Consider the following 26,345-nt stretch of genomic DNA (forward strand, 5'->3'; position numbering starts at 1 on the left):
TTGAAACTATAAATGATGGAAAATTTAATCCACATGGCTTGCGCTATCAAAACTGTTAAACTGTATTCTTTTCCACCATGTCAGCAGTGCATTATCTGTTTTATAGAAATGTTGAAAAGATTACTTTTTAAGGGAGATACCACAGGACCTACGTAAATATCTTCCTCAAGCCTGTGCTAGCTGATGTTTTCACTTTCAGTTAGTCCTGAAGCTAGATAAGTGCTCCAGTGTCTTTTGGTATCCCATGGGAGAGGTCATTTCCATCCACCTCCAAAACTGTCTCCAAAACTCCTGATAGCAGGAGGGACACTGAGGCTCCGGGCATCTGACAGATTTCAGCCTACCTTCGTGTCTTGTGAGCAGCAGCTTTCACTCTTAACAGTGTGCATGTTTTCACCTCTTTGAGAGTTCAATGCTTTGCACATTGTGCCTGTATGTATAGATGTAACATATAGTCCAAGAGCTTCTCTGTCCCTGTCAGCTCCAAGGCATGCTGAAGCCTTTCCCAGACATTGAGAGTGCCAACAGGATCTAGCCAATGCAGGGACTTTGTGCAGAGCAACCCACTCACCAGATACCTATCACAGCTTTTTATGAGAGCTGTTCACCAAAACTAATAGTCTCAAGGGAAGTAAAACAATGCCGTGAATGATGGCCTGTTTCCTTCCTTCCTTTCTTGAATGTGCTCTGGGTGTTGTATTCACTTATCTGAAACTCTAACAGGTCTATTGGTGTTACACATACAGTAAAATCTTCAGGACGTTACCAAATGTTTCACATGGATTTTATGCATTTATGCATTAAAAAATCATTTCAAAGTGGTGCTTACTGCTGATTCTGATTCTCAAAAGGAGTTAGTGCTGGGGAGCTCTGCTAGGTCTTGTAGACTCAAACCTTTTGAGTGCAAAATTTGCAAGCAGTTTCCTTCATCTTGCCTTTGTAGCAGGAGGCTGCAGTATACAATGTATGCAGCCAATACATGTGAGGGAAGGGAAGCCACCCAGATGGGACCTGGGCAGGCTGGAGAAGTGGGCCTAATGAGGTTCAGCAAGGGCAAGTGCAAGGTGCTGTACTTGGGCTGGGCAATCCCAGGTATTTATACAGACTGGGGGAGGAACTCCTGCAGAGCAGCCCTGCAGAGATGGACTTGGGGGCCCTGGTGGACAAGAAGTTGGACACTGATCCTATGGAAAGTAAGAGCTACTTTTGTCAGAGGTAGGGTTAGAAAAATCTCTGAAGCATTTTTTACCTTCCATACAAAATTCAAGACAATGGCACTGTGAATGATTTGCAAACAAGACTTGGTCATAATTCTGAATACCTTTGCTCCTATGGGTGTTAAATTAGACCACAAGTAATACTGGAACATAACTCTGGTGGTCTAATTGCTTAATTATGTCACTTTAACAGTGATACACTTTTATTATTTACAGAAGAGGCCATAAAACTGTTTTCAGATGTTTAACTTCTGATTATTCTAATTCTAGCAGTAAATAATATAGCAAAATAGCTTTTAGAGATCCTCACTGAGTGTATTTTTTATGCTTACAATGTTTTCTGAGTAATGTTTTAGTATTTTTTTTTTAGGCTGAACATCCTGTGCCATATGAACATCTCTTAAATCACAAACTATCGTAAAACTCTGTTGAAAATTAAATAAATGGAGAATTGGTAGTTCCTAATTAACCAGTAAGAAAAGTTTATGAGAGGCAGATTGAATAAATATCAAAGCTTCTTAGTTATATTATCTTTTGTAAAGTGGCTTTTCTCCAATTAGTGTATGCTTTCAGAAGCTGGAGAAGAAGATGAAAGGATCTGCTTTTGATAAAATACATGACTATGGCAGTGCTTGAATAATTTTATGGGAACTTGCTGCCTAAGGCATATGTTTTACTGTCTGATAGTAAATGCATGAGGAAAGACCATCTGTTTTTTTCAGCTTGAACAAATACACGATCCAGATTGAACTGCTAGAGGCCAAATATAATCGCCTTGTGTTTTGCTTTGCTCTGCTCTGTACCTACAGCAGCATCCTCTTGTACTGCATGTATCATAGCACACAGTTCAAATGCTGTCATTCAAAAAATACTTCAGTTTAAGGGATGTGAGATGACTATCTAGGGCTTAATACAAACCTCTGCCCTTCATGTGTCACTGGAAACAGAGTTTCTAATACACTTTGGCCACCAGGCGCTCAAACCTTCAGGTCCTATTTTTACTGGACAGATCCTTCTTGGAGGTCCTGCCAGGTAAAAACCATTGCTGTGTTCTCTGTCAGCTTGCTGTGGAAAATTGAGAAGCTTTCCTTCCATGGGCTGACTAAACAGACTAAATTTGAAGCTTGAAAGTAGTTTCCAACTGTTGCTTTACTTCAAAGGAAGGAGAGCAGATCAGCAGTAAATAAACTACAGAAAATACTTTCAGAACACTTGATTCTTCCCTCGTTTCACTAGTGTTCTGTTTTACAACTCCTGTAAGTATACTTTTAGCTTTGCAAAGCTAACAGGACTGGGCTTCTCTCCTCCCCCAAAGTGCTTACAGTCTAATTTTAGACATAAAATACTGAATTGAAGGGAAAAAAAGTGTTCAGTGTTGAAGGAAGGAATGAAAGATAGAGGGGCAAGATTTGACCGAGCAAATGGATAAATGCAAACATTTTTCTTTGTTCTTTAATAATAATTAATAACAATGGTTCATTTCTTGAAGAACTTCTAGGAAAAAAAAATAGAACAAGAGGTTATGAGGTTTGGAAAAATATCTTTCCAAGATCGTTCTTACATATTACTCTGGGCATTGTTCCTGTTTTTCATGGATAATCGGCAGACTTGCATCAACCGGGTTATAATCTAAACTGTGCACCTGACTTTCCTGAATATTTACTTTTATTTTGATGAATACACTGCTTAACTGTACTGGTTCCCTCTCTTGACTCACTTTTCCGCTCTGTCATGAATTTATGTTTTGCCAACAGTGATCTTCTAAACCACAGTCCTGAGGAACTGTGGTAGTTAATCACGTGTTGGGTTCATGGAGGATGGTTTGTGACTGCAGGACTGGGTTAGGACGTAAAAGGTGCAGGTCCACCCCACTGTTCTACTGCAGACTTACACATAGCTTCAGGAGAGTCCCCTACCTTTTCTGTGCTGTGGTCTCCAGCTGTGATATGGGAACAACAAATTTTCTTCTTTTCCTACTGCGTCTGTTTTCCATAATTTTGCTACATGAAATGTCTTCCAAGAGAAAAACTGGTATTATGTGCTTGGACAGGACTCAGTACAACGTGGCCTCAAATTTAGTTGGTATTACTGGAATACAACTAAACAAGAACAATGTTTAATACATAAGAGCAAAGAATACAAGAAAATAAAGTTTTAACTGATTCAGAACTAAGGAAGGCCAGCAAAAGGAAATGACAGTCTTTTACTGTAAATTCTTAGTCATTTCTTAATTTTATTTTGCCCTCCATGCAGGTTTTAACTAGGAGAAACAGCATTTATGACTGTGCTGGTAGGATGTAATTATAGGGGGGTTGTATGTGAAGACTGCAGTAGCTAAAACTACCAGCAATGTTCTGGGAGATTTTCCTTTTAGAAAAAAAAGGTGGGGGGAAGGAGAGCAAAGTTGCTTACAAAGTGAATGTTTATCGATTGGAATGGTCTTTCATGAAACTTTTAAGTGTATATCTGCTGATCTCTTTTTTAGGCTGAAAGATTTTTTCAGCGGTATATGGCCATTATTACCGTCCCGCATCTCAAGATATCACTGTTTTATTTACAACTCTTGATAGAGCTTATCCATGAGATCCTATCAGATTTGATTTTCAGAGTGAAACTTTATCCCAGCAGTTAAACAATGTGACACTCAAATATGCCACTGATGTATGATTGCATTGTACATCAGATTTTCTAATAGGAATTCCAGAGAAAAATACTTATGTATTTGTTTGATATACTGCATATATTACAGCACTCCTGCCATATTGGAAGGTCGGGGAAGAACAGTTTTAGCTCCCGAAGAACAGGTGGGCAGATGCAATAATAATAATGTTTGTATCCATTAATTTGAATAAAAGAATAATTTAGGTTTGAAAGGGCCTTTCAGGTTGTACAGTCCATGCTCATGCACGCAGCAGTTAATTTCCAAGTCAGCAGGAGGCTTTTTCCAACTGAGCTCTGAAAATCTCCATGGGCAGAGATTGCACAGCCTGCTGAGCAACTTTTGAAGTGCTGTACCTTCTCATTGTGATTTTTTTTTCCTTATAACTAATCACAATTTTCCTTCCTGCAAATGGTGTCCTCTCCACATTCCCTGTAACCAGAAATAGATAGTTGACAGCAGCAGGTCTCAGCCTTTCGTTCTTCTGTCTGGGCAAACCCAGCTCCGCTCAGTCTCTCCTGCATGTCTTGAGCTGCAGCCCCTGACCACCATGCTGCTGAGTGAGCTTCTCACCAGATATCCACCACGTACCCCAGTGCTTTTCAGTGAGCTGCTGTGTCTTCAAAACAATTGTGTGGGGTAATGGAAAGTCATCCTATTGAAGAGTATATGCACCATCTGTATCAAACAGTAATTTTTGTGCTTTGTCCCTGAAAGAGGTTTTGTCCCTTTTGTATCAGGATGGAGACATTCTTTCTTTCTTGCAGATATATACTTGCATTAATGTTGTTTAAAGTAAAATTCTAGCAAGAGTCCCAGAAATTCAGATGGCAGTCGAAAGCCTGCTTTTTTTGATTGATTGATTACTGAGCATGATTGACAACTATCAGTTATCTGATTCTGTAAAACTTGTAGTTACTTGCAGAAAACGGTACAAGTGCTAGAACTTACGATGTAGAACACGTACCATGTTGCACACAAAATGACTAATGGGTAAATGCGCTGCTTAGGCAGTCCATTGTATTGTGGGTGAAGTGAAATTTTCATCTGTTCCATAGACAATGCTTTTTCACCAGCACAGTGGCATTGTTATTGGCAAAACAGTCCTGTAGGAAAAGGTATTCCATATCATCCATGGAAAAGGCCTCAGTGTAATACTGGTTCTTCAGGCTCACGTCCGTGAGCACTGTATCCTATATGTGTGCTCTTTGCTGTGAGGAACAGACATGGGATTCACAGGAATATGTACAGTGATACTGTGCTTTTCTTGCATAGAGATTGGCAGTATGTTGGTGTTTTGTTTCATCTCCATTTATGTGTCAGTACCATGAAACATGCATGCAGGCTCATGCAAGCTAAAAATTGCAGTCATGTTTCCCCAGTTGTGACTACCATGACTTGTGTAAGACCCTCTTGACTCACTCCTATTTTAACTCCTTCCATTGGTACTGAATTTGTGCCTATAATGTAGCCTAGTCTTTTAGGGCAGTGATACCACAGTCCAGCTCACTTTGAGCTTCTGCTTGTTTTTATAAAATCTGTTGCTCAGAAGGAAGTTGATTAAGATGGGAAAAGTCATAGCAGTTAGATGCAATATACACATTTGCACTTTGGTAACCTCATACAGCCCACATCTGTGGTCTTCTGTGGGAGAAATGATCCTTCACACTAGGGAGAGGACTCTCCCTTGGCAATCTTCCTTTTGCACTGCTAAGAGTGGCTGTTCTGGATGAATGTACAGGACTGAGACACCAAAAGTGGAGCCTGTGTATGTGCACGTAATTTTACCAAGAAGATCACGATCATGTTTTTTTTTTTTTCATTAATTCTATCAGTATTGCACAGAAGTCTGTAGAATTATGAGGAGGCTATTTGAACATCTTTATTTAACCAAGTAGTAATTGAATTCATTTCTGTTAATTGATAGTCTTTTATTAATGTTGGTGGAGAAGAATATAGATACTGGATCAGGGTACCAAAAAGTATTAATTGTTAATATTCTTTCTTTTTCAGTTTTCTCCTTGTGTTTGGTTGCTTGATTTTGTCCGTGTTTTCCACTATTCCTGAACACACAAAACTTGCCTCTGGTTGTCTCTTCATCTTGGTAAGTGAAACTTCTAAATACAAGACATCTTTACAAATACTTTTGTTATACACTCAGATTCTGTTCTTCACCATGGAATTCCTGAATGCCGTAGGAAACAATGCTTTTCATTAGAATGATGAAATAATAGTAAAATAGAAGGTTCTACCATCTTTTTATTTAAAAAAAAAAGTTACATTACACTTTCTTTAATTGAGAACTGCTGTGTTTTCTTACTGATACTTTTTCTACTGTAGTTTGGTAGTGACTGAACAGGAAAGACCTTTGACACTGCTGCTGGCACCATTTATGAAGTCTGTATGTATGAAGAGGCACTTAAAATAGGAAATTGTTTTTACTTAGATACCAATTTCTGGTAGCTGTTGGTAGATACTACCATTTTAGTGGCAGTTACAGCCATAGGATGTGGTACCGTCATGTTTTTCATAATGCATTATTTTGTATTCCAGTCCTCTCTCTTTTGTTTCCCTTCTGAAGTAGATATAAATGGCTTTAATCCCTAAGAGCACTTATCATTTTTCATACATTGTATGCATGCTTTATTCATCTGCTTCTTGATGTGCAGTTTAGTTTTGCAAGATATGGCCTGAGGATAAGTGATAGTGGTCATTAAAATATCCCTGTATGCCTGGAGTTACCATGGTGATTTCAGTTCCGTGCATACAGAAGACTGTGGCTTGGTAGTTAATGCCTGCAGTGAAGTAACTGTTGACAAATGCCAACGTATCAATTGTCATCACTACATATGTATCTGAAAGCACTGGTCTTCAGAACAGCTTCCCAATTTATTATAACATGAGCAGTCTGATAAACATAATTGCAGTGTGCGGTATACCTCCAGAGCACAATGTGCTACCACATCAAGATACCTGAATGAAGTGATTGTAGTTGGCTAGGTGCAGAAGTGTGGTGCTCTGCTTCATCTGATCGTACTGCTTCTTAGCAGGGCTCGTTAGGGAGAGCCATGCTCAGTGTGGCATTCTGTTTCCCAGGCATGTTATCCCTGTTTCTGGATAAAAGATCAGATGGCATTAAAACATCTGAAAGTGATCAGATTTAATTCTTTACTAATATCTACTTGCATTACTTGCATAGTTGAGCAACACTTTTCAAATGGAAGTTTGTTTGAATGCTCTGTAACTGTGTTATTGCAATTATTTCACCAATTGCTAAGATTTTCTGGTACATAGAACAGGAAAAACTGGTTTATCTGAAAACATCCAATTTCTGATAGAAGGTAATTTTGTGACAGGTAATTTGTTTCCCTCTATACTTATGCAAATTGGTTGCAGAAAAGCCATTCGTTCTGACATAAAATATGCGTTTCCCGTGAGTCACATACTTGTTGGTTGTGCTGGTATGCTTACTGCCAGTTCCTCAGCTGCCTGATACACACGTTCCCTGTGGTTTGCTGTGGTTTGCTGTGGCTTGCCTGGGTGTTTGACTGTAGAAGAGCACTGTGAATCTCTGGGCTTGCTTCCATGGACAGGTCGAGGAGTGTGAGCTCCATTAGCCCATACCACAGTCCTTGCCGAGTCTTTGTAGCAGTGCCCATCAGCAGAGACAGGCTGCTCAGGACTTGAGAAGGGAAACTCTGCGAGGCTTCCTGCTTCCATGGGCTCGAAGATGGGCTTTGCTCATCTCTGCAATTCTGACTTAATGTTTTCTGCCGTCCTTCCAACACAGAAATGACTGTAAAGAGGAAGAGCACGGATAGTTAATACTTGAAGCATCAAAGCTTTAGTAACTTGGTCCAGCATTTCTGTGCTATAGCCTCATGTGTTCAACAAACCCTTGGCAGGAATAAATCTAGTGATGACAAATTTTATGGCTCCTGCTGTGGGTCTCTAATGGAGAAAAATATAAACACAGCAAAGTATGAAATTCCAGAAGCAGGCTAAAACTGACTGGTTTATTCCAGTTTACTGGTGCATGATTTGCTCCTTCTCGGCATACTGAATCATTAGCTGATATTAGTAATGTTATCAAAGCAAGTTATTGCAAACACAAAATAAGAAAATAATGCAATTCTGCTTTAACTCAGGAAGAATTGTTTTGGCTGTGCCAACAAATAATTAGTCACTAGAGTTTCCACAACCTTTTACTTACAGTGATTCATACAATTCCTACAAGTGCGTCGTTTAGTGCAGACAGTTGTATTAACCGTCAGAGATCTGCTTTAATACCATTTTGCTTCGTGCTCAAGATGGAAGATGGATGTTTATTTTCTAATGAAGTACAGTACAACAATCTGTAGAGCTGCCTGCTGGGTTTCTGTGAACTGTTTGCTTCACAGATTTATTCCAGATGGTACCCCCTAGAGCCATGTTAATTGGCTAAAAAGTTAATGTAATGTTTCTTCAACTTAATACCTGAGCTGCTGCCTGCACCAGCTCCTGTGACTTTTGACATATTGCAGCTATTAGCAATTACATGGGAAGGTTAAAGAGGGAAATATGAATGAGGTAAGCAAGCCTTTTTCTCCTTCCCAGAAAGGCCAGAGGAGTTGAGAGCATTTTGCAATCAGTCATTCCATCTGTCTTCTGTCTATCTATCTATCTGTCTGTCTGTCTGTCTATCTATCTGTTTAACTCCCTGAGCCTCACCTTACAGGGGAGCAGAGAACAGAGCCCCAAATCACTGCATCCTAAACGCTCTCTCAGAAAAAATACAACAGAGTGCAATAGCTCTGCAATAGCTCAGAGTAAATAATAGTTTAGGAAAGAAATATTAGCTGAGGGCTTTGTGGGTGTCAGCAGTGGTTAATGGACTCATCTGGACTGCAGAAAATCCCAAGCCCTGCTCCTAAGGCCAGAACAAAGCTGCCACACTGCGTCAAGACTGCACCCAGACAGGGCTTCAGTTCCAGCATCTGAACAAGCACTGCTGGATTCCTAGGCACTCTGTGCTTATCAGGGAGCCTGTCAGGGGAAATGCACTCAATATTTGAGTTTTATGCTTAAAATGAAAGTCCTTCAGATATGTTAAGAGTATATGAACTGTTGCTACATCAGTAATGAATTTGGTTAGATTTGCTTTCGGAAATAATAAGCCTAACCAGATGGAGAGCATCAGATAAAACTCCTTGTACCTACAATTATAATTATGCTATAACCTCATCTGCGCACGTAACTTCTGACACTCAAGCTGCAGTAGTGATATATCCCAGACAAACAGTAGAAGAAAATCTACTTCAACATCAAAAAAAGCCACAAGCAGCTGAAGAATCCAACTAACACAGCAAGAAAATAATCTTTGGCGTATTGCTGATCTCCTGCAAGTACATTTCCTGGCACTTTATCAAATGGTAAACATAAGGCAAGTAAAACTTAGGCTGGGAAGGCAAAATCAAATATTTTGGGGAAGGCAGCCAAGAAGAAAAATATCTGTAATCAGGGCATTCACTCTCATGACCAAACTTTCTGTATTTTAAGATCATTTTCAACTAAAGCTATTTGAATAACTTGTTCACTTCTATTTCTTTGCTGTCTGCTCAAGAAAAATAAATAAAATAATATGAGTTGACCCACAAAGAGTTGACAAATCGGAAGTCCAGAATCAGTTTAGATGTTTCATATGACCTGGCATTACACATTTCATCTATGACTGTTTTAGAACTTCTGGCTTAAAGTAAAAAGCTGTAGAAAAGAAATATCGTTTTCATTTGAAGTGACAAAGAATTTCATTTTTTTTCATAATTTCCATTTTTAATCAAGACAGAGAAATCAAAAAACTCACGACTTTCTGTAGAATTGGTTTCATCAAATCTGTTTTATGTTTTTCTTTGAAAAGGGCTGGGATGAAAAACTGTACACAGTTCTACAAAATAAGGGCCTCTAAAAATGTACTGTATGAGCACGTTCTTCAGTCAGTAATAGCTCCAAGAGACATGAAAGCAGAGAGTGTACAGTAGATGAAGCTAGCTTCTATGCTTACTGTGGTCACTTACATAGATCCAAAAGTAGAATCTAGTGAGTGCTTCTAGCAATTAAGCTCTTCCTAAAATTTTTCTCTGCCAATATTTTCCCATAAATGACATGTAGAAAGAGGATGATAAAAAAAAAAACAACATAGCACATAGCTGCTCTGTAGCAGACAAGTGTGTATTCGATTTGCGTCTGCTCTAGAAAAAACAATCCATCCACCAAAATGTAATCATACAAATGATAGCTACAAAATTTTAAGGCTGGATAGAACAGATTAAAAAACATGGTGGGCAGTGCTCTGTTCACATTATTTGGTTTAGATCTGTTGTCCCATGCCTTGAGTCATCTTGTGACAGTGGGATAAAGGCCATGAGACCTGAAGAGAGAACAGAAGAGATAGTAGAGCTGGCATTCCCAACCAACCAACAAACCTTTAAAACAAATAGACACACGCTGTAGCTATGGTAAGAGATGAAAGTAACAATAAAAATGATTTCATAACAAAATAACATGGCATCACATATAAAACTTCAAAAGTATCTGAAAAATCTGTTGTCAGCAGTGCTTAGGGTACACTGTAGGCGTCTTATATATTCCTGTTCCTGGGTAAGAGGTGTCACTTAGCTTATCACATTAGATAGCCATGTGGATGGAGTCAGAAGAGAAGATACTGGTACAAGTAACGATCACTTTCTGACTTCTTTTGTTTCCTAGCACGGAGGACTAGCATTGCTTCCAAGTCAGAGAACATGTTCCTAAGAGAGAAGGGGCTGAAAATATTCCAGAAAGAGCCTTTTAGCCAGCCATTGAAGGGGCTGCTTTCTCTAGGAGAGCACTCACAATTTGAGGATAGAGGGATTAAGAGTGGAGAGTGGAGGAGGATTAGATATCAGTCATGAGGTGCCATTATTCAGATTAATAGGAGTATAATTCTTTGAGGAGAGAAAAGCACATCTCATTTTAGACGAATCAGCACAGTTGTGCTAACGAACCAAACCAACTGTCCAGGATTCCCTTTAAGGACAAATGAGCATCATTCCTTGTACAACCTCTCTTCCATGACACGTCTTTCTCCTGTTTTTATCATTTAAATGATAATAAGGCAGTATGACAAACTACTTCTAAGTCGTAAGTGTAGCATTTTGCATAGATGCAGATTTTCAATAGTTTATGCTATATTCTACAGTACTGAATTAGTGTTTGATTAGGATCCAAACTTATTATATGGATAGCAGGAGCTACCTTGTTAAAACAGGCAAAAAACAGATAGTGCAGACTGTAACAGTAAAAATGAATTGATATCAACATCTAAATTTGAATTCAGAAATTCAGACCTCACTCTTGTTAGGGAAATATCAAACTGCCAAATTGAAATGCAGAATATATCTCTAGGGAAAATCAAAATACAGGATCAGAAATAATGCTTAAGGAGAAAAGTCTACAAAACATTATATTATCAAAGGAAAAAAAATGCTGAAAGAGGCAGAACATCAGTGATGTGAAAGCTGTTTGGAAACCTTGAAGTAACCCCACCATCTGAGCAACTTGCAGTAACAACTCAGCCCCTTAGCACAGATGTGACAAAGCATGCAAACACGTGTGTTGCTACAGTCAAAATGTGAAGTTTCCTCAAGTGAGAGGAGAAATCTGATCACAAGATTCAGTTTAAGGATTTCAAAATCTATGATACGAAATACAGACACATATAAAAAAATTCTGCAAGATCGGACATTCACATAACACAAGCATTGAAACAGATTTTAAGTGTAGATGATGGCAAATGCAAGGAGACATACTGGAACTAAGTCCAGTCCTGAGGACTCTGAACTTGGGGTGAGTTACAACGATGAACTTGAAAAATAAGCACTGCTCGCTTGAAGAGGCTTTCATGGAATGCCTAAGGAAGGGATATATGTCACGGACAGGATAATGATTTTGGTATCAAATCTGAATGTGACAGGAATTCACTGATTACACCAAATGTAGATATGATCACAGGAAATGAATGTCTCACAAAGATATACATTAATGTTTCTGAGAGGATGTGGAAGGGTTTTGCTCTCTTTTTTTAGGAGACCAAAATTCCATAAACTTTGAAAAACAGAGAAGCTGAAAAACATTCCATAAGTGGCATTATTTGCAACATGCAAAATTTAATATATTAGATTTAAAAGTTTAATTACTGAAGTGAGAAGAGTTGACCAAGTCAGTTTTTTCACTGAATCTAGGGAACTGAATAAAAATATCTTAAATGAGGACTTACACAAGTAACGGAAATGCTGACATGGCAGATGTGAATAATTTCAGTTAACCTGAGACATAAGCAGAATTTGAACAGATTAGGTAAAGTACCTTCCAAGTCCAATTTACCAAAATTTACCACTTGTCAGATAACACCTCCTTGAAATTACTTTCTAAGTGTTTGATACTGGAAACCCTTCCAGCTACATCATCCCAGATGCCCAAAAGTCTCCCAGTAATCAAAACATACACTGGTATGCTCCTAGGGAAGCAACGTTGGTGAGCTTAAGGAAACTTCAAGAAGAAATAAATAAGAATGCAGCAAATATAATTTGATGAATCTCTAGGTTTTATCAAGTTCAAACATGGGAAGACAAAAGAACAGAAGAGGAAATATCCCACCCTGCTCCTCTTTTCAGAGTGCCAAATGTTAACAGTTAATTCATATACATATATTCAGCTGTAACAGCTACCCTAAACCCTTACAAAATTAGCATGGATGCCCAAGCATAAAAGAATTTGATGTCTTGTGATTGCTCTGGCACCTTTCTAAATTTCTTCTGGACAGAGCAAAAGATATCAAATTCTTCACAACCATTTCTAAAGGAAGATCTGGGATCTGTGTCTACAGAGATGTGCTTGAATGTCTGCCTGTAGCATGTGATGTCAGAAACTTGACAACAGCAGAAAAAAATGCGTGAAGAAATCGCAGAGGAGATGCAAAAGGCTGGGTACAGCTGTACAGTGCTACATTGTTTTGACCATGCAGATCATTTTAAAATAGAAATGAGACCATTCACTGCTGATCTCTTGCTACAGAGGAAGAAAACGTAAACAAACACAAGGTAGGATACAAAGATGATGGGAAAGTAGAGGATTTTTCTATAGTATGAGTTTCACTGATGTTGCCTCCATTCAGGAATTATCTCAGAAGTGTAGCTGTACCTCGCATAAACAAGTGATCTGGAGCAAAGCAGTGAGTGTAAATTTGAGGCACAGAAAAGCACGATATTTAAGGATGATGTTATGTCTGGGATAGAACAGGATGGACAGTGAAATCAACATTTACTATTGCAGTTTTTCCCTACTTGAAAAAAAGGTTTTCAGCAGTTGCCAGGGTCTTTCTGGAAGAAACACATCCACCAAAAGCAAAAAGGATCTTTGGGATAAGCTTGCTGACACATGCACTTAGGTTGTAAGCATGGTAACCTGCAGATTAGTGGAGGGAAGTTCTTTTAGTTGTGGATCTTGGTGCTTCTATGGCATTTGTTTCTGTGGCGTTCCCAGCTGTCTTAGGGTTTCTGTCCTTGTCCTCTGGATGCAGAGGAAGGTCAGCACAGTTTCAGTGCTAGGTATTGGTTCTGCTATAGTAAACACTCTATAAGTAACTAAATGGCAGCTACTCTATTCCAGTGTGTGCTTTTGCTGTCTGAATTAAAGCTGTTTTTATTTGACACAAAAATCCTGGGCTTTTTTTCTGTTGTAAATGAATAAGGGGACACGACTGATAGGTGCCATTTCAGGTAATAAACAAAAAGCTAAAAGGGAATTTGATAGCAGAAGTCCCATATAATGTGCAGGTAATTAAAATTAAGCATATGCTGGGATTTTAATATTATATTGATAGACTTGTAGCTGCATATTAAATTAAAAGGAACAGGATTGATTTCTTAATAATGCTCCATTAACGTGTAATCAGCATGGGAAATCTTAATCATAATTCAGAAAAGCCAGTGTCGTAAAAATATCACATTCATTATAAAACTGATAAAAGACCAAAAAAAAAGTGCATACATTTAATTTCGTACTTATTGGGTATTGCTGGGAGCTGCACTGCAGTCTCTGGTTGTGATTTATATGCCACTAATAGGGTCTGCTCTGGGTTATGTTTTCGAATTTATGGCTGCCTCTTCCACTGCTAAAATGCAGTTGGAGAGAGTAAAAACATTTGTTAGTGAAGTGTATTTACACGTGTGTAGATACACTTGTTAGCTGATTAGTTCAGAGATCTTCCTTTCTAATGCTGAAATTAATAATATTAATTTGAATTAATAATAATAGTAATAGAATAATATAGTGGTTTATGTTGAAATGGACCTCAAGGATCTTCTAGTTCCAACGATCTGATTTAAATTAGACTATTATTTTGAACAGTAACATATGCACATATTCATATCTGCTGATTTTAATCTGGAAAGTGGCCAGTATAACAGGAGCCTCCTGAGTTCTACAACAGCTTCTGCAGCACAGCTGTTTACAGCTCAAGACTTTATCAGGTTTCTCTGAAATGGAGTAGCATTGCACTACCATCACCTCCCAACAGTGCCTGTTAACAACTACAGCCATACTCTGGTGCTTAGTACTTTGAATCAGTTGAAGGTTTTTTTTGCTTGAGAAGAGGGTGCAGAAGCTGAGATGTTATGTTCTTGCTTTAATTGAATGAGAAAACGTTCTCATCTTTTTTTATTATGAATAATAAAGCGTTGCTATTTGAATAGTTTCAACTATTCATCCTGTGTCGCCATAAAGAAATTTCAGCAGCTGGCAACGTTCTTAAAACAGTCATCAACAAATGAAAGGATGAGAAAAGGTTTATTCTTCCTCTTTTCCCACTGATTTGGAGACACCTGATGTCCCTGTTGATGTGTTTTTAGGGAAGTGGGAACATCAGCTCCTTAGCTGCTGTCAGATGACTCCGTTCCTCCTGTTCTTCCTGTTGTGTTGATAGAGAAGCTGCTGATTTACACCAGATGAGTGTCTGCAGTGCAGCTACACTACAGAGATGTTGTCTTTGGTGTGGAAGCACTTGTAGCCTGATTAATGCTTATTTCAGGGGATTAATTTAATACGTTCAAGTACGTGTCCTGAGTTTCTGATAATGTTACTTATAGAGCATGTTTTCTGGTGACCTCAAGGCATGCAGCCTGCAGCTCCATTGTCCTATTTCAGCAGCCTGTGGAATACATAATATCACAATTTCTATACAGGAAGTGTAATTAAAATGACACGAGAGCTATTGTCTTGTGCATGGACTCCTTATAACCAAACGTCGGCTTATTTGTGTGTTTCAAAATAACCAGGAGCTCCCTATAAGAACAGTTCAGAGTGCTCAATTTTGGTCATTTTTTCATCATGAGAATGGCTCTAATTGCATGAAATAATAGTCTGCAGCCAAGGCACCTGATTTCAGCAGCAGGAATACATTAAATTTAAGTTTTAAGAAACAGTTATGTTAATGAACAAGAAAGATATGATAGAAACACGGTTGTTTGTTTGTTTGGGTTTTTTTTTGCTGTTTTAATGTTACACTGAGGAAAACCATTATCATTGAAAACAACCTGAGAATTTAATTTCAACCAATTGTCATTGGTTCTCTAATTATATGGGCAAAATATAAGAAAATCAAAAGTGCACACTGTAGCTGTCTTGTACAAAGGTCCTGCAGGACCTTTTGCTAATAAGAAACCTTGATCTGGACAGCCTCTTATTTTCCTTCAGTTTCATAACTCTCATTGTTCCAGTGGCAGAACAACCAAGTCACATGCAGATGTCAAAAACCTCAGGAACACAGTGGCATTTCCGTTCCTTATGTCAAAAACAACTGAATATTTTAAGCCCACATGTTTCAGCCTTGCTTCTTGCATATGCATAGCTCCCCATGACAAGAGAAGCTGTGTATGTAGAATCATTTCAGAATGAGATCAATCTGGATGATCTGCACTCTCAGAAGGAAGACTTTCCCTTTTCTGAAGTACCAGTGGATCTGCCTCATTGGTTATAGAGGGAGGCTAGCTGTGAGTGTAAATCAGTCTGGAAAGTTACAGCTGAGATTGCTGGGAAGCAAGGACAAATGCATCTGGATCTGGAAAAGATGGCAATAGATTGGACGGGGAAGAAACAGTAAAGGCCAGGGGAACCTTGCTGTAACATCAAGGAAGGGTTAGGCTGTTAACTTGCACATGAGTTCAAATTCAGTCATGCTCTGATTTTATGTTTCACGTGCTAAGAAACTAAAACCAAGTTGTTTAAAAGTTTGGATTTATGATTAGAAGCCATTCCAAATCCTTGTGTTTTTTTTTTTTTTAAGGTCGTTTTTAGGATGCATTTTTTCTATTTATATCCATCACAAACCAAAAAACTCATGGCAGGTACAGCTGCTATAGGAAAAATTAATGTTATTCCCTGGCCTGAGTCAACCTTGACAAAGTTTTGTCTTTACATTGTGACTGAGTGCTTGATTACTGAAAAACTACTTGTTTCTCAGTGATGCAGGACTATTTCTGTTTGGTTTCAACGTGAACCAGCCCAAAACACCAGCACAAATCTGATCTATAAAGTGCTATGAATAGTTTCTGTATGAATGTGTTCATACTTTCTGGAAAATCTTTTTCCTGCATTCATGATGATGTTTTCCTTTTAAATTCAATTGTTCTTTGAGGAAATAGGGTGGTTGGGATATAAAGATCATTTTGAAATATTACTATTTCAGAATGTACAAAAAATAAGAGAAAATCCCATCTTCACCTTATTCAATGACTTTTCTGCTATTCAATCTTATACTGTACTTTAAAACCTCCAGAAATTTTGTATGTGTAAGAAAGCCTTATGCACGATTTTTAAAATCAGCATTCCAGTGCACAGAGCCACGTTTAATATACTTGAGCTCACTTACTGTAACTGCAGCAGCTGTTTATATAATTTCCTTAATTAACAGAAAGTTTAATTTTGACAGTATATCATTGTGCATAAGTTTATAATGTTGCTAGAAATCGTAACCATTTTTCCTATGGAATGAACAAAGACCTTTCACATTGTTTCTCTGAGAAAGTTTTCATACTTCTACTTTCTACCTGCTAAAATACTGAGAAAATAGCTTTTTGCTTTTTTTTCTTCCTCAGAACAGGTATACTGTCATGAATTTGCACTTTGTAGTACATGTATATGCATATATGTGTGTGTGGGAGAGAGAAAAACGGAATTTCTGCCTCTGAGGTGAGACCATGCAGTAAAAAAGACTCTCAGACATGCTTTCAGCATACAATGGCTGTGCTCATCTTTGCGTAACGGAGGGTTATAGCAAATAGTAATTGCTAATGGTAGTAAAGATGACAAATGCAAAGCTGCATAGCACTAATAGGAATGAGAATATTGAACTACCAAAAAGTTAATGCTTCTCAACTTCTATTGGCATTTTTATGATACTAATTTCACTGAAATGAAGCTATGGAATAGTCCTTTGTGCATTGTTAAGCACACTCCATTCATGCCAGCTCCCCTCTGGAGCCGGGGATTTTGGGGTTAGGGATGTGGTGGAGGACTCACTTCTGCCTGTGTGGATCAGCTCCCACACACAGCACTGCCTGCACAGGCTGAAGGATGCCTGTGACATCTCAGAGTACTTACTATGGAGGTGTTTCTTTACACATCTGTATGCACAGTAAGTTTTCTAGGGAAACCAGAAATGTTAGTGAAATGAAATGGGATTAGATTTTAACAAGGAAAAGGCTTTATTGGAAACAGAATGTTTCCTCTCCTCCTTCAGTATCTGTTACCCCTACCCCAAAGTGGTAACTTCTCAGAGAATCAGATGTCAAATGTCCTGGACACCTGCTATCAACTGCTTAAATTCAGAGACATCATCTAATGATGTGTAAAACATATTTAACAATTCATGCTGTAAAAGTGGTCATTAAACAACTAAAATCCATATTCTTTTTTTCTATTATATTTTTTTTCAGTTTGGCTACTTGTCCTTTTTATTCTTGGCCTACACAGAATTTTATACAAGGCGATGCACCACATGGTAGACAGCTGGTACGAATTACAGTTACTATATGCAGAACTTTTTCAGTTTTTTTCACATAATCCTTTCTAAAGTTGTGCAGCAGCTCAGTCATTGGAATTAAGCTGAAGTTTGCTAAAGATGAATAAAAAGAAAATCTTAAACAGTCACACTCATTTTTCTGTGTTCTTTTCTTCCAAAAATACGATTAACACTTTCTTTAGCTCCATTTTAGCAAAGGGATCTCATTTTGCTTTCGTGATTAATGACTTCAGTATGGGATTCACAAAATTGGAAATGAAGACAGTAATGAGGGCCTAAAAAATCTTCCAGTGCATTGTAGCTGTATAAGCTGCCATTTTAAGATGGAATACTATGTTTTCAAATTGTTCTACGATATCAAGGAGCAAAAGCTAATTAAATTTAGAATATTTCAATGTACTGCCATTCATCATAGGCTTGCAAAGCAACATTACATGACAAAATAATAATATTGTCATTAGGTCAGGTAAATTAATGCCTGAGTTTATACATATGATCTCTGCAGCCTTACTGGCTTCGGGAATTTTAGGATCTCACAGTCTAAAAACTGTATTAACTTATTATTAACTGTATTAACTTTATTAAGAATACTTATCCTTTATAAATCTGAACATTTTATTATGGAAAAGTCATTGTCCATACCCTTGCAAACATTCCTCTTTTTAATTTATTAGCATTATTTTTTTCATTGGTACCACAGTAGTCCTCACCCTGTAGGTATAGTAAATTAATTAGCTGAAGGGACAGCTTTCTACTGAATGTAGAAATGCCTTCAGCTGACAAACAAAAAACAGCTTTCATCCTCTTCTTCCTAATAAACTGCTTAAGAACCTCCTCCAGGTATTTTTCTCCTTTTGGTTGGCGCACAAATTTTATCTTTTCAAAACCTATAACTTTATTACAGCATTCTGGAATAATATCAGAATTGATAATTCTGTACCAGTATGTAGGTAATACAGCACTGCATATTACAGAGATTCATATTTCAATAAGGTATAGAGCTGAATTGTGCTTCATTGCTAAAATTCTGTTAATCTCACAGTTGTACTGATTTTTTTCCATTAACACATTGGTACATGTTGCTGATACTGAGATGAACATTCTTGATGAAGATTCCAATGTGAAATAAATGCAATTTAGGCAGAGGGAAATACTTATGGATGTTTTCCAAAACTTGTCCAGAGGAAGTTATGCCTAGTGTGAATATTTATTTGCTGCCTTACAGTTACATACCCATTGTATATGATTACAGTTGCATGTATTAACTTTCTCCTGGACATAAATGGATTCCCTAACTGCTTCATCACGATCTCAGTCAATTACCCTATGTACTGTTATTGTGGATTACAATGAAGAAATATTTACCAAAATTTACCAAATTTTATGGGTGTGGACCTATGAAATAGCTTATGTAAACCACATGTGGTTTGATCCTCATCATCCAAAATTCACTGGAGAACTTGGGTTGATATTGCATGTGTAGGATGCAGCCCTTCTGTGTTTCATACTTAGTAGCTGATTTTAGCAGGTTAGACTTGGAAGCTTCTCCAGGAATCTTTGGAGGCTGTGTTTTCAGCAGCTGTGATGAGGAGCAGGATCACAAAGTTGGCTTTGGGATCTTCTGTTGATAAAGATGGATTGCTAGACATATACGGTGTTTCTTAATGCTTCCATGTTGGCTGTCTCTTACAGACATTTTTCTTATTTGTCTCTTCTAGGAATTTGTCATGATTGTTGTCTTTGGTTTGGAATTTATTATTCGTATCTGGTCTGCTGGATGCTGTTGCCGATACCGAGGATGGCAAGGAAGACTGCGCTTTGCAAGGAAACCATTCTGTGTAATAGGTGAGTGTCCCAGCTCTGGTTTATTTTAACATAAAAATATAAGTCCTCCTGTCTGTTTTGCTTCTAAATGAAAACTAATGGAATCAGGTAATTTACAGTCATCGGGTGTAAATCCAAAACAGCTGTGCATCAACTGTCATCTGCCCAAAGCATCTCTAGATATAAAATCGGAAGGTCCCTAATGACCAGTCAGCATGTGTTTCTTATGTTCTTCAGAAGGCATTTTCCTCTGCATGTCATACACACCTGGCCTGTGTATTGGAACGATGAAAGGCTGAGAGCTGACGTCACTGAAAACTGTGGGAGTTGTGTGCGTTTAATGGCCACAGTCTTTAGACATCTTTTATATGCATGAATGCATACCAGGCACATACACACATATGTTATGTGTCCTTTTTATTTAAATTTCTATGATTACAGCTGTGTACATCTAATTAAATTTGAAAACCTACTAAGAAACATGTATCTGTCTTCTGACAACACTGTCAATTCCTCCATTGCTACTGTCTGCATAGGATATAACATCTGAAGTCATTCTAAGAATCTCTTTCTCCCCCTTTTTTGCTCTAGAAATTCTTTCTGTAAATGATAAATAGACTCACAGCCACTCAAATCTTTATTTTTAAGAATAATCTGCATGAAATGAGTTTCCCAGTAAAGGTAGAAATCACGAACAGCTTATCAAATTTATCTGACAGTTTATGTTTTTTCTAATCGTACTGAGCAAATGCTTTCCACAGAATACCTGTGGAACTTCAGGATCTGAGCTTCTCAACTTGTCTCTGAACATTTTTCCTCTCTGCAATCTTTATCTACTTTGTTCTGTTCAGGCAACAGGGAAGATGTGTCATTATCTTACTCAGGATCATGAGGTGCCAGGTCTCACACACGTGCCCCAAGGGCAAATGCGTCTTTCTTCACAAAGGCAGCAGCTTTAGAAATTGTATAGAGGGCAAATTATAGTAGAGAGAGGTGAGAATGGGGTTGTTTTCTTGAACCAGAGTTCAGAATGTGCTGGAATTGCAGGACCTGCAGATGGCCGCATGGAGCCAGATAGAGCAGCAAAGCTCAATCCTTTGTAGCATGTGGCTTAAAGTGAGAGAAAGGAAGGAGATCATCATTTAGGAAAAAATGTTTCAAAAATATCAGGAGTGAGAGCTACTTAAGAAGAGAGTACTGAAAGCCTAGTGAGGTAAGATACATGCTGTATCATTTAAATATCGACAGAAAAGAGAGGAGACCCCTGCTGATTTGGTTAAAAGCTGTGTCGGGACCTTCTTCAGTGCAGGTATACTGGGAGGGTGGGTTGAACAGTGAATTAGCAGTGAATAAGTTCAAAGAGTAGCTGGAGAACCATACAGACTGAAAGAGAATTTGAGAAGTAAGGGAAAAATAATTTCTATGGAAAAAAAAAGAACCAGAGTAAAACCAGGCTGTTAATGTACTAGGAGAAAGAAAATTGTTGATAGAGAGGAGATTATGGAGAAAAAGCAAAGGATGAGGACAATAAACATTATGTCAGCATGTTCCTTTCTATTTTCAGCCTCTACTACCAACTTAGAATACCACACCTTTACCATATTTCACATTAATTCAATTACAGAAAACAAAGAATAGAAACATACAATGAAACTCTTAGTGGAGGAATGGATTTTTTAAGGAATGAGCATGAATTGTGGCTCTGTGAATATTAATACTTAGCTCATTTAGATCTAAGCAAATCCACCCATTTTTCTTTGTATGTGAAAGTGTTGAATAAACGCATATTCACTCATAGTCCTGTTTTCAGAAGAAGGGATGGGGGGATTCAATGTCCTTGTGCACATCGTTTATGAACTCTTGGGAGTAAATGTTCATTTATATGTTTTATTGCTAAGGTTTTCCTTTCTGGACCCTGATACTGAGAGAGGTTGTAAGGGTAGTAGAAGCTTAATATTACTTCACTTCGTATTTGGTGGGGAAGGAGTTAATCAGTGGATTTGTTCTGGTCAGTTTCCCAGACTACTTCTTGTGATCTTTCTATCAACTTTCCCCTCTGTCATGCCCTTCAGTGACCCAGTTCCCTTATCTCTCATACATCTGACGTTATCAGCTGATCAGTTAATACTTTGTATAGACCTCAATGTCGCAGTAGTCTCATGCTACATGTGGTACCAAGCAACAGTGAGGTACTGGTGGACCATCATGTCTTTGCTAGTTTACAAAGTCGACATGAGAGCAACTCTGTTGTGATTCAGTAGTGTGGCATATCTCATTATTTTGCGATCTTAATGCTCTGAGAAAGAACCTCCCATAGTGGAGGAGGTAATCAGAACTGTTTTTCCAGTCAAATATCTTTTCCCTACTATTTTAATCTCCTGCACAAAATTCACTTTAGTAAGGTAACTGTACCAAATGCGTTCCATGTTTTGTTGGGTTCTGAAAACCCTTTTAGTTTACAACAGGATTTACTTAGCAATTGCTGTTTTTCTCATAAACTTCATCATGTTATGACCTATTCAACCACATGTAATAGAAAAGCTACTAGGTAGCTCTTCCTTATTGTACATAATATTTTCCTGTCTTCAGTAGCAATTCAGTTGCTCTTCCACTGCCGCTGTATGCCTGTGTTATGGAAAAAAAAATGCTTAAGTCCATCCATGTAGCTGGCAGGACTTGAGCACAGAATTTCCAAGTCTAAGCATTACACAAATTCTCAATTTAAATTTGGGTTTTGAAACTCATTTCAGAATGTTTTCAGAATCCCTAGCTTAGCCCACTTCTAGTAATATAACATTTTTCCAGGACAGCTACGCTTACCGATGATCCAGGCTAGTGAAATGTTTCATGGATTTCAGTTAGTCCATTAGTAGTTTCCCCACAGCTGCTTCTGTTTCACTTCTTGTCAAGCTATAGCAGGATGGAAATGTCACAAGTTCACATTCTGTTGATGATGCAGAATGAGCAAATTCCCAACAGGAAGCTTAAGTTCATTATTTGTAATCATTAACTTTATTGCTGGCAAACCGCATTTCAGAACATTAAGTGATAGCAGTGGCAATTGAATGTTACTGGATCTATTTTTTGCTAATTAAAGTGGTAACAAGCCATCGTTTGGTACTTCTGTCAGATCTTTGTAAACAAATCCATATCTAGTGTGTTGCAAGATCTATTGAACCTTTATTTTAATTCAGTGTCCTTCTGTCATGATGTATTTTGTGCCTATCACCTTGGTATTAAGATATATAACAGTTTATATGCAGTCAGATGGTAAATCTGCTGCTCATGATAAACAAAATAAACAATCCCTTTCTAGTATAATTTGAACTTTAAATAACCCAGTGATGGTCTGTAATTAAGTATATGCTTGACCAAAGAGACACATTTTACATTGCATCTCATTATAAATCCCAACCAGACCAAGATCCAGCAGGAGCAGAGATTTTCCTGGTCCGTTCTCCTGATATCTCCTGCCAGCCTAACTTGAACTCATCTCAGAAACACCCTGCCCACTTCATTCCAGAAAACATGTTGACAGGAGTAGTGTTTAGACTGAAAACTGAGAATTCCTTGGGTGCTTTCAGCAGCCATAATTATGGGCAATGAATAGTCACTCTTTATATTCTAAAACTAATATTTAATGGAATGTTCTCATATTCGACAATCCTTGCTGGTGAGTTCATGCTGAAATTTCTTTTTGGTATGTGTTAAAGCATTCAGCAGTCTGTATTTGTTAATTGACACGGGTTTTGATTTCACCACTAGGATCACTATTATATTATTTTGAGCAGAGAAGTAACCAACATGGATTGGGCAACCTGACTCATCTGTGTTTTACATTTTCTTCTTTCTCACTGAGGAGCTGTGTGTAGTAACACATTTCATTTTCACGTGTCTTGGGGACTGAGATTTTGTTATGAGGGATGAGCATATTCTGTGCATCAGCTGAAGTGTCTGGTGGTCAAAGAAGTCAATAAGACTAGAGAAATTTTTGAAAGTATTGAAAACTGAAATTAAAATTATTTATATCAATTCCTCTTCCCTCAGGAAAACTATTTTAAATTCAAGCTGGATCTTTTGATCATCATAATTAGAAGGAACCTCTCTCCCAATCATATAGAACAGCTATTAATCCAGTTTCTTGGTTCTAGATGAAGTATAGTTAAATGTTTGTTTGGACAGATTTGGAGCAGAAAATTACCACTTTATTGAAATTATGCAAACATCAGTAAGTAATTCTCAATTAGTCCATAGATAGACAGTGGTTTACTCTGTCAGCTGGTTGTGTTAACTGTACTCATCTGCTATGGAAGAAGCTTTGATTTATTTATGATCTCTAGTATTCAAATGTCATGAAATCTATATATGTAAGAATTCTGAATCATTATCATATATCATGTGTTATAAAATATTGTGTGCTATAAATACATATTGTAGATCTCCCAATGCCTCTTGCAAGTCATAAGGTTTCAATGATTTGGAAAAGTACAGTAAGAGTTAAGCAACTTACAGACCAAAAAGCAGTAATATTCCCCAGTTTTAGACTTGATATCTTCAATTTTGCTCATATTTTTCAGGGAGTGATTTTAAACTCATTGCTACTAGAGATGCCCAGTCTATAAATATGCTTTTCACTACTTTATTTGATTTGAGATGTATTATGTGCTGCCTTACTAAGCTGAGTTCTCATCATACCCATAGACAAACTGCTCAGATTTCCTTAGATATGTATGAGCACTCCTCCAATCCGAAATTAAGTAATTGTTAACATAAGCATGGGTGTGAAATGTTAAGAGGTGGGCACAATTCTACCAAATCCACTTATCTGCCTACCCCAGCATGTGAAGTCTCAGAAACAGAAGAGCAGATGATTTGTTTTTAAATTCCATCATTCATATCATCTAAAACCACATTTTTAATGAGGTGGGAGAATAATATGTCCAAGCATAACTGACATGAAAGGAAATACTCATTTTTCTTGGCATCTTCTCAGCTATCGGGCTGCACATCAGCTGCTTTGATAGTGTGACATTCTTTGCAACTCCCATCTGTGATCATTGTCTGCTCTTTCCCTTGGCTCCTCTTTGAGAAGAATTGCTCCTTTGGTGGCTATAGAGGTTTTGCTTTCGTAACAGCGAATTGAAATCATTTCATAACATTTCCATAGAGGTTCATAGTAGTATCCTATTAAAGTAGGCATTTGCTATTTTGGACTTCTGCTCCTGCCCATTACTCCGTCCTTAGTATATGGACAATTTCTTGGTGAAATCACCATCTTGCAGTATCACCATATTTCAAAAGTATCCTCTATGTTATATAGGATGCTCTAAAAGTAATGCCTCCTATTCATTTATATAGAAACAAGAACAGTTATTTATGAAGAGTGCAATAACACTATTGGAAAGAACAAATTCTCAGCTACAAACACTAATTTTCTACAGTCACCACCATTAGCTATGCATTTTTGCCAGCAAAGAACAAGAGCTTGCATGCCATGCTCATAAAAATCTGTATGGCCATCCAGAATGTGTCTTGTATTTAACATCACTGTCACCACTGCTGAAACACACCACCACCAATTCATTGTGCTCACATCCACTGTTTGATCTCTAAAGTGTCAGCAAAAGTCAGTGAGTGCCATTTTTTATGTGTGGGGGAACTCCACGTGTTTGCTTCATACTTGCTTCCTTGTCAGACACCGTGTTATCAGTCTGCCCCTCTGCTGTCATCTCTTGCATGCCAAGAAAATGTAACAGAATATTGGTGGGAAGGTTCAACCACTGCCATACCACCTATGTCCACTTCTGACGCTAACAACTTAATAAAAATAGGAGGCATTACTTTCGGAACATCCATTGTACCAACAGACTGATAATTATTTAGGGGTGCAGAAGCAGCATATGATTCACATGGTACATTAGACAACTGTCAGTTCATTTGAGCCTCAATTAACTACTCCTGCAGGTGTTCTCTGAAAGAAAAAATCAGGCTTTCTCACGTGATATCCCATGCCCACACTGAACACTGATGAAGAAATGTGAAGCGGTCTAAGGGGGATTATCTGCTCGGCATGTATGGAAGGAATCTTTCTATAATGGTTTTAAAGCAATGCAGAAATAGGGGAAATTTAGTGAGAAATTTTTGTGCTTGCTTTGTTTCTTTTATATTCACCCTGCACTGTACAATAGTGGACAATATGCTTCTGTCTTACATTTGCTGTATGACTTTCAGCCTCTTGGGTGCTTTTAGTTTGAGTAGCATTATTATTATTATTACTGTTTATCTGCTTAATGTTTTGGCTTTATTGCTGCCTTTTGTGAATACTGGTCTATTTCTATTCAGGTCATCAGTGTGTGAGCCATTGGTGTGTGAGCTAAAAGAGGGCTGTAGATACAGGCTTATAAATGCAAGTCTTGCTCAGTGTTACATTCAGAATAGTCAAACTGATTGCCAAATGTCTTCATCCAGCTTTGCAATAAGCTTGTAAGTGATTAGAGGGCTTGAAGAATGTTGGTTTCCACAGATGTTTCCATTCTTTTAAATCCTTGTG

At 37.9% G+C, this 26,345-nt stretch overlaps 1 protein-coding gene across 1 annotated transcript in view; it reads left to right on the top strand.

The window, feature by feature from the left end:
• Positions 1–26,345, top strand: part of KCNQ5 (potassium voltage-gated channel subfamily Q member 5) — a 244,422-nt gene that overhangs the window by 161,058 nt on the left and 57,019 nt on the right. The window contains exons 2-3 of the mRNA XM_065730893.1: positions 5,890–5,980; positions 19,690–19,816. Coding sequence (XP_065586965.1) covers positions 5,890–5,980; positions 19,690–19,816 — 218 coding nt within the window. The remainder of the gene's footprint in view (positions 1–5,889; positions 5,981–19,689; positions 19,817–26,345) is intronic.

The sequence above is a fragment of the Cyrtonyx montezumae genome, unplaced genomic scaffold (assembly GCF_038088225.1).
Source record: "Cyrtonyx montezumae isolate F1298 unplaced genomic scaffold, pur_monq_1.0 scaffold_13, whole genome shotgun sequence".
In the NCBI taxonomy this organism is placed as follows: Eukaryota; Metazoa; Chordata; class Aves; order Galliformes; family Odontophoridae; genus Cyrtonyx; species Cyrtonyx montezumae.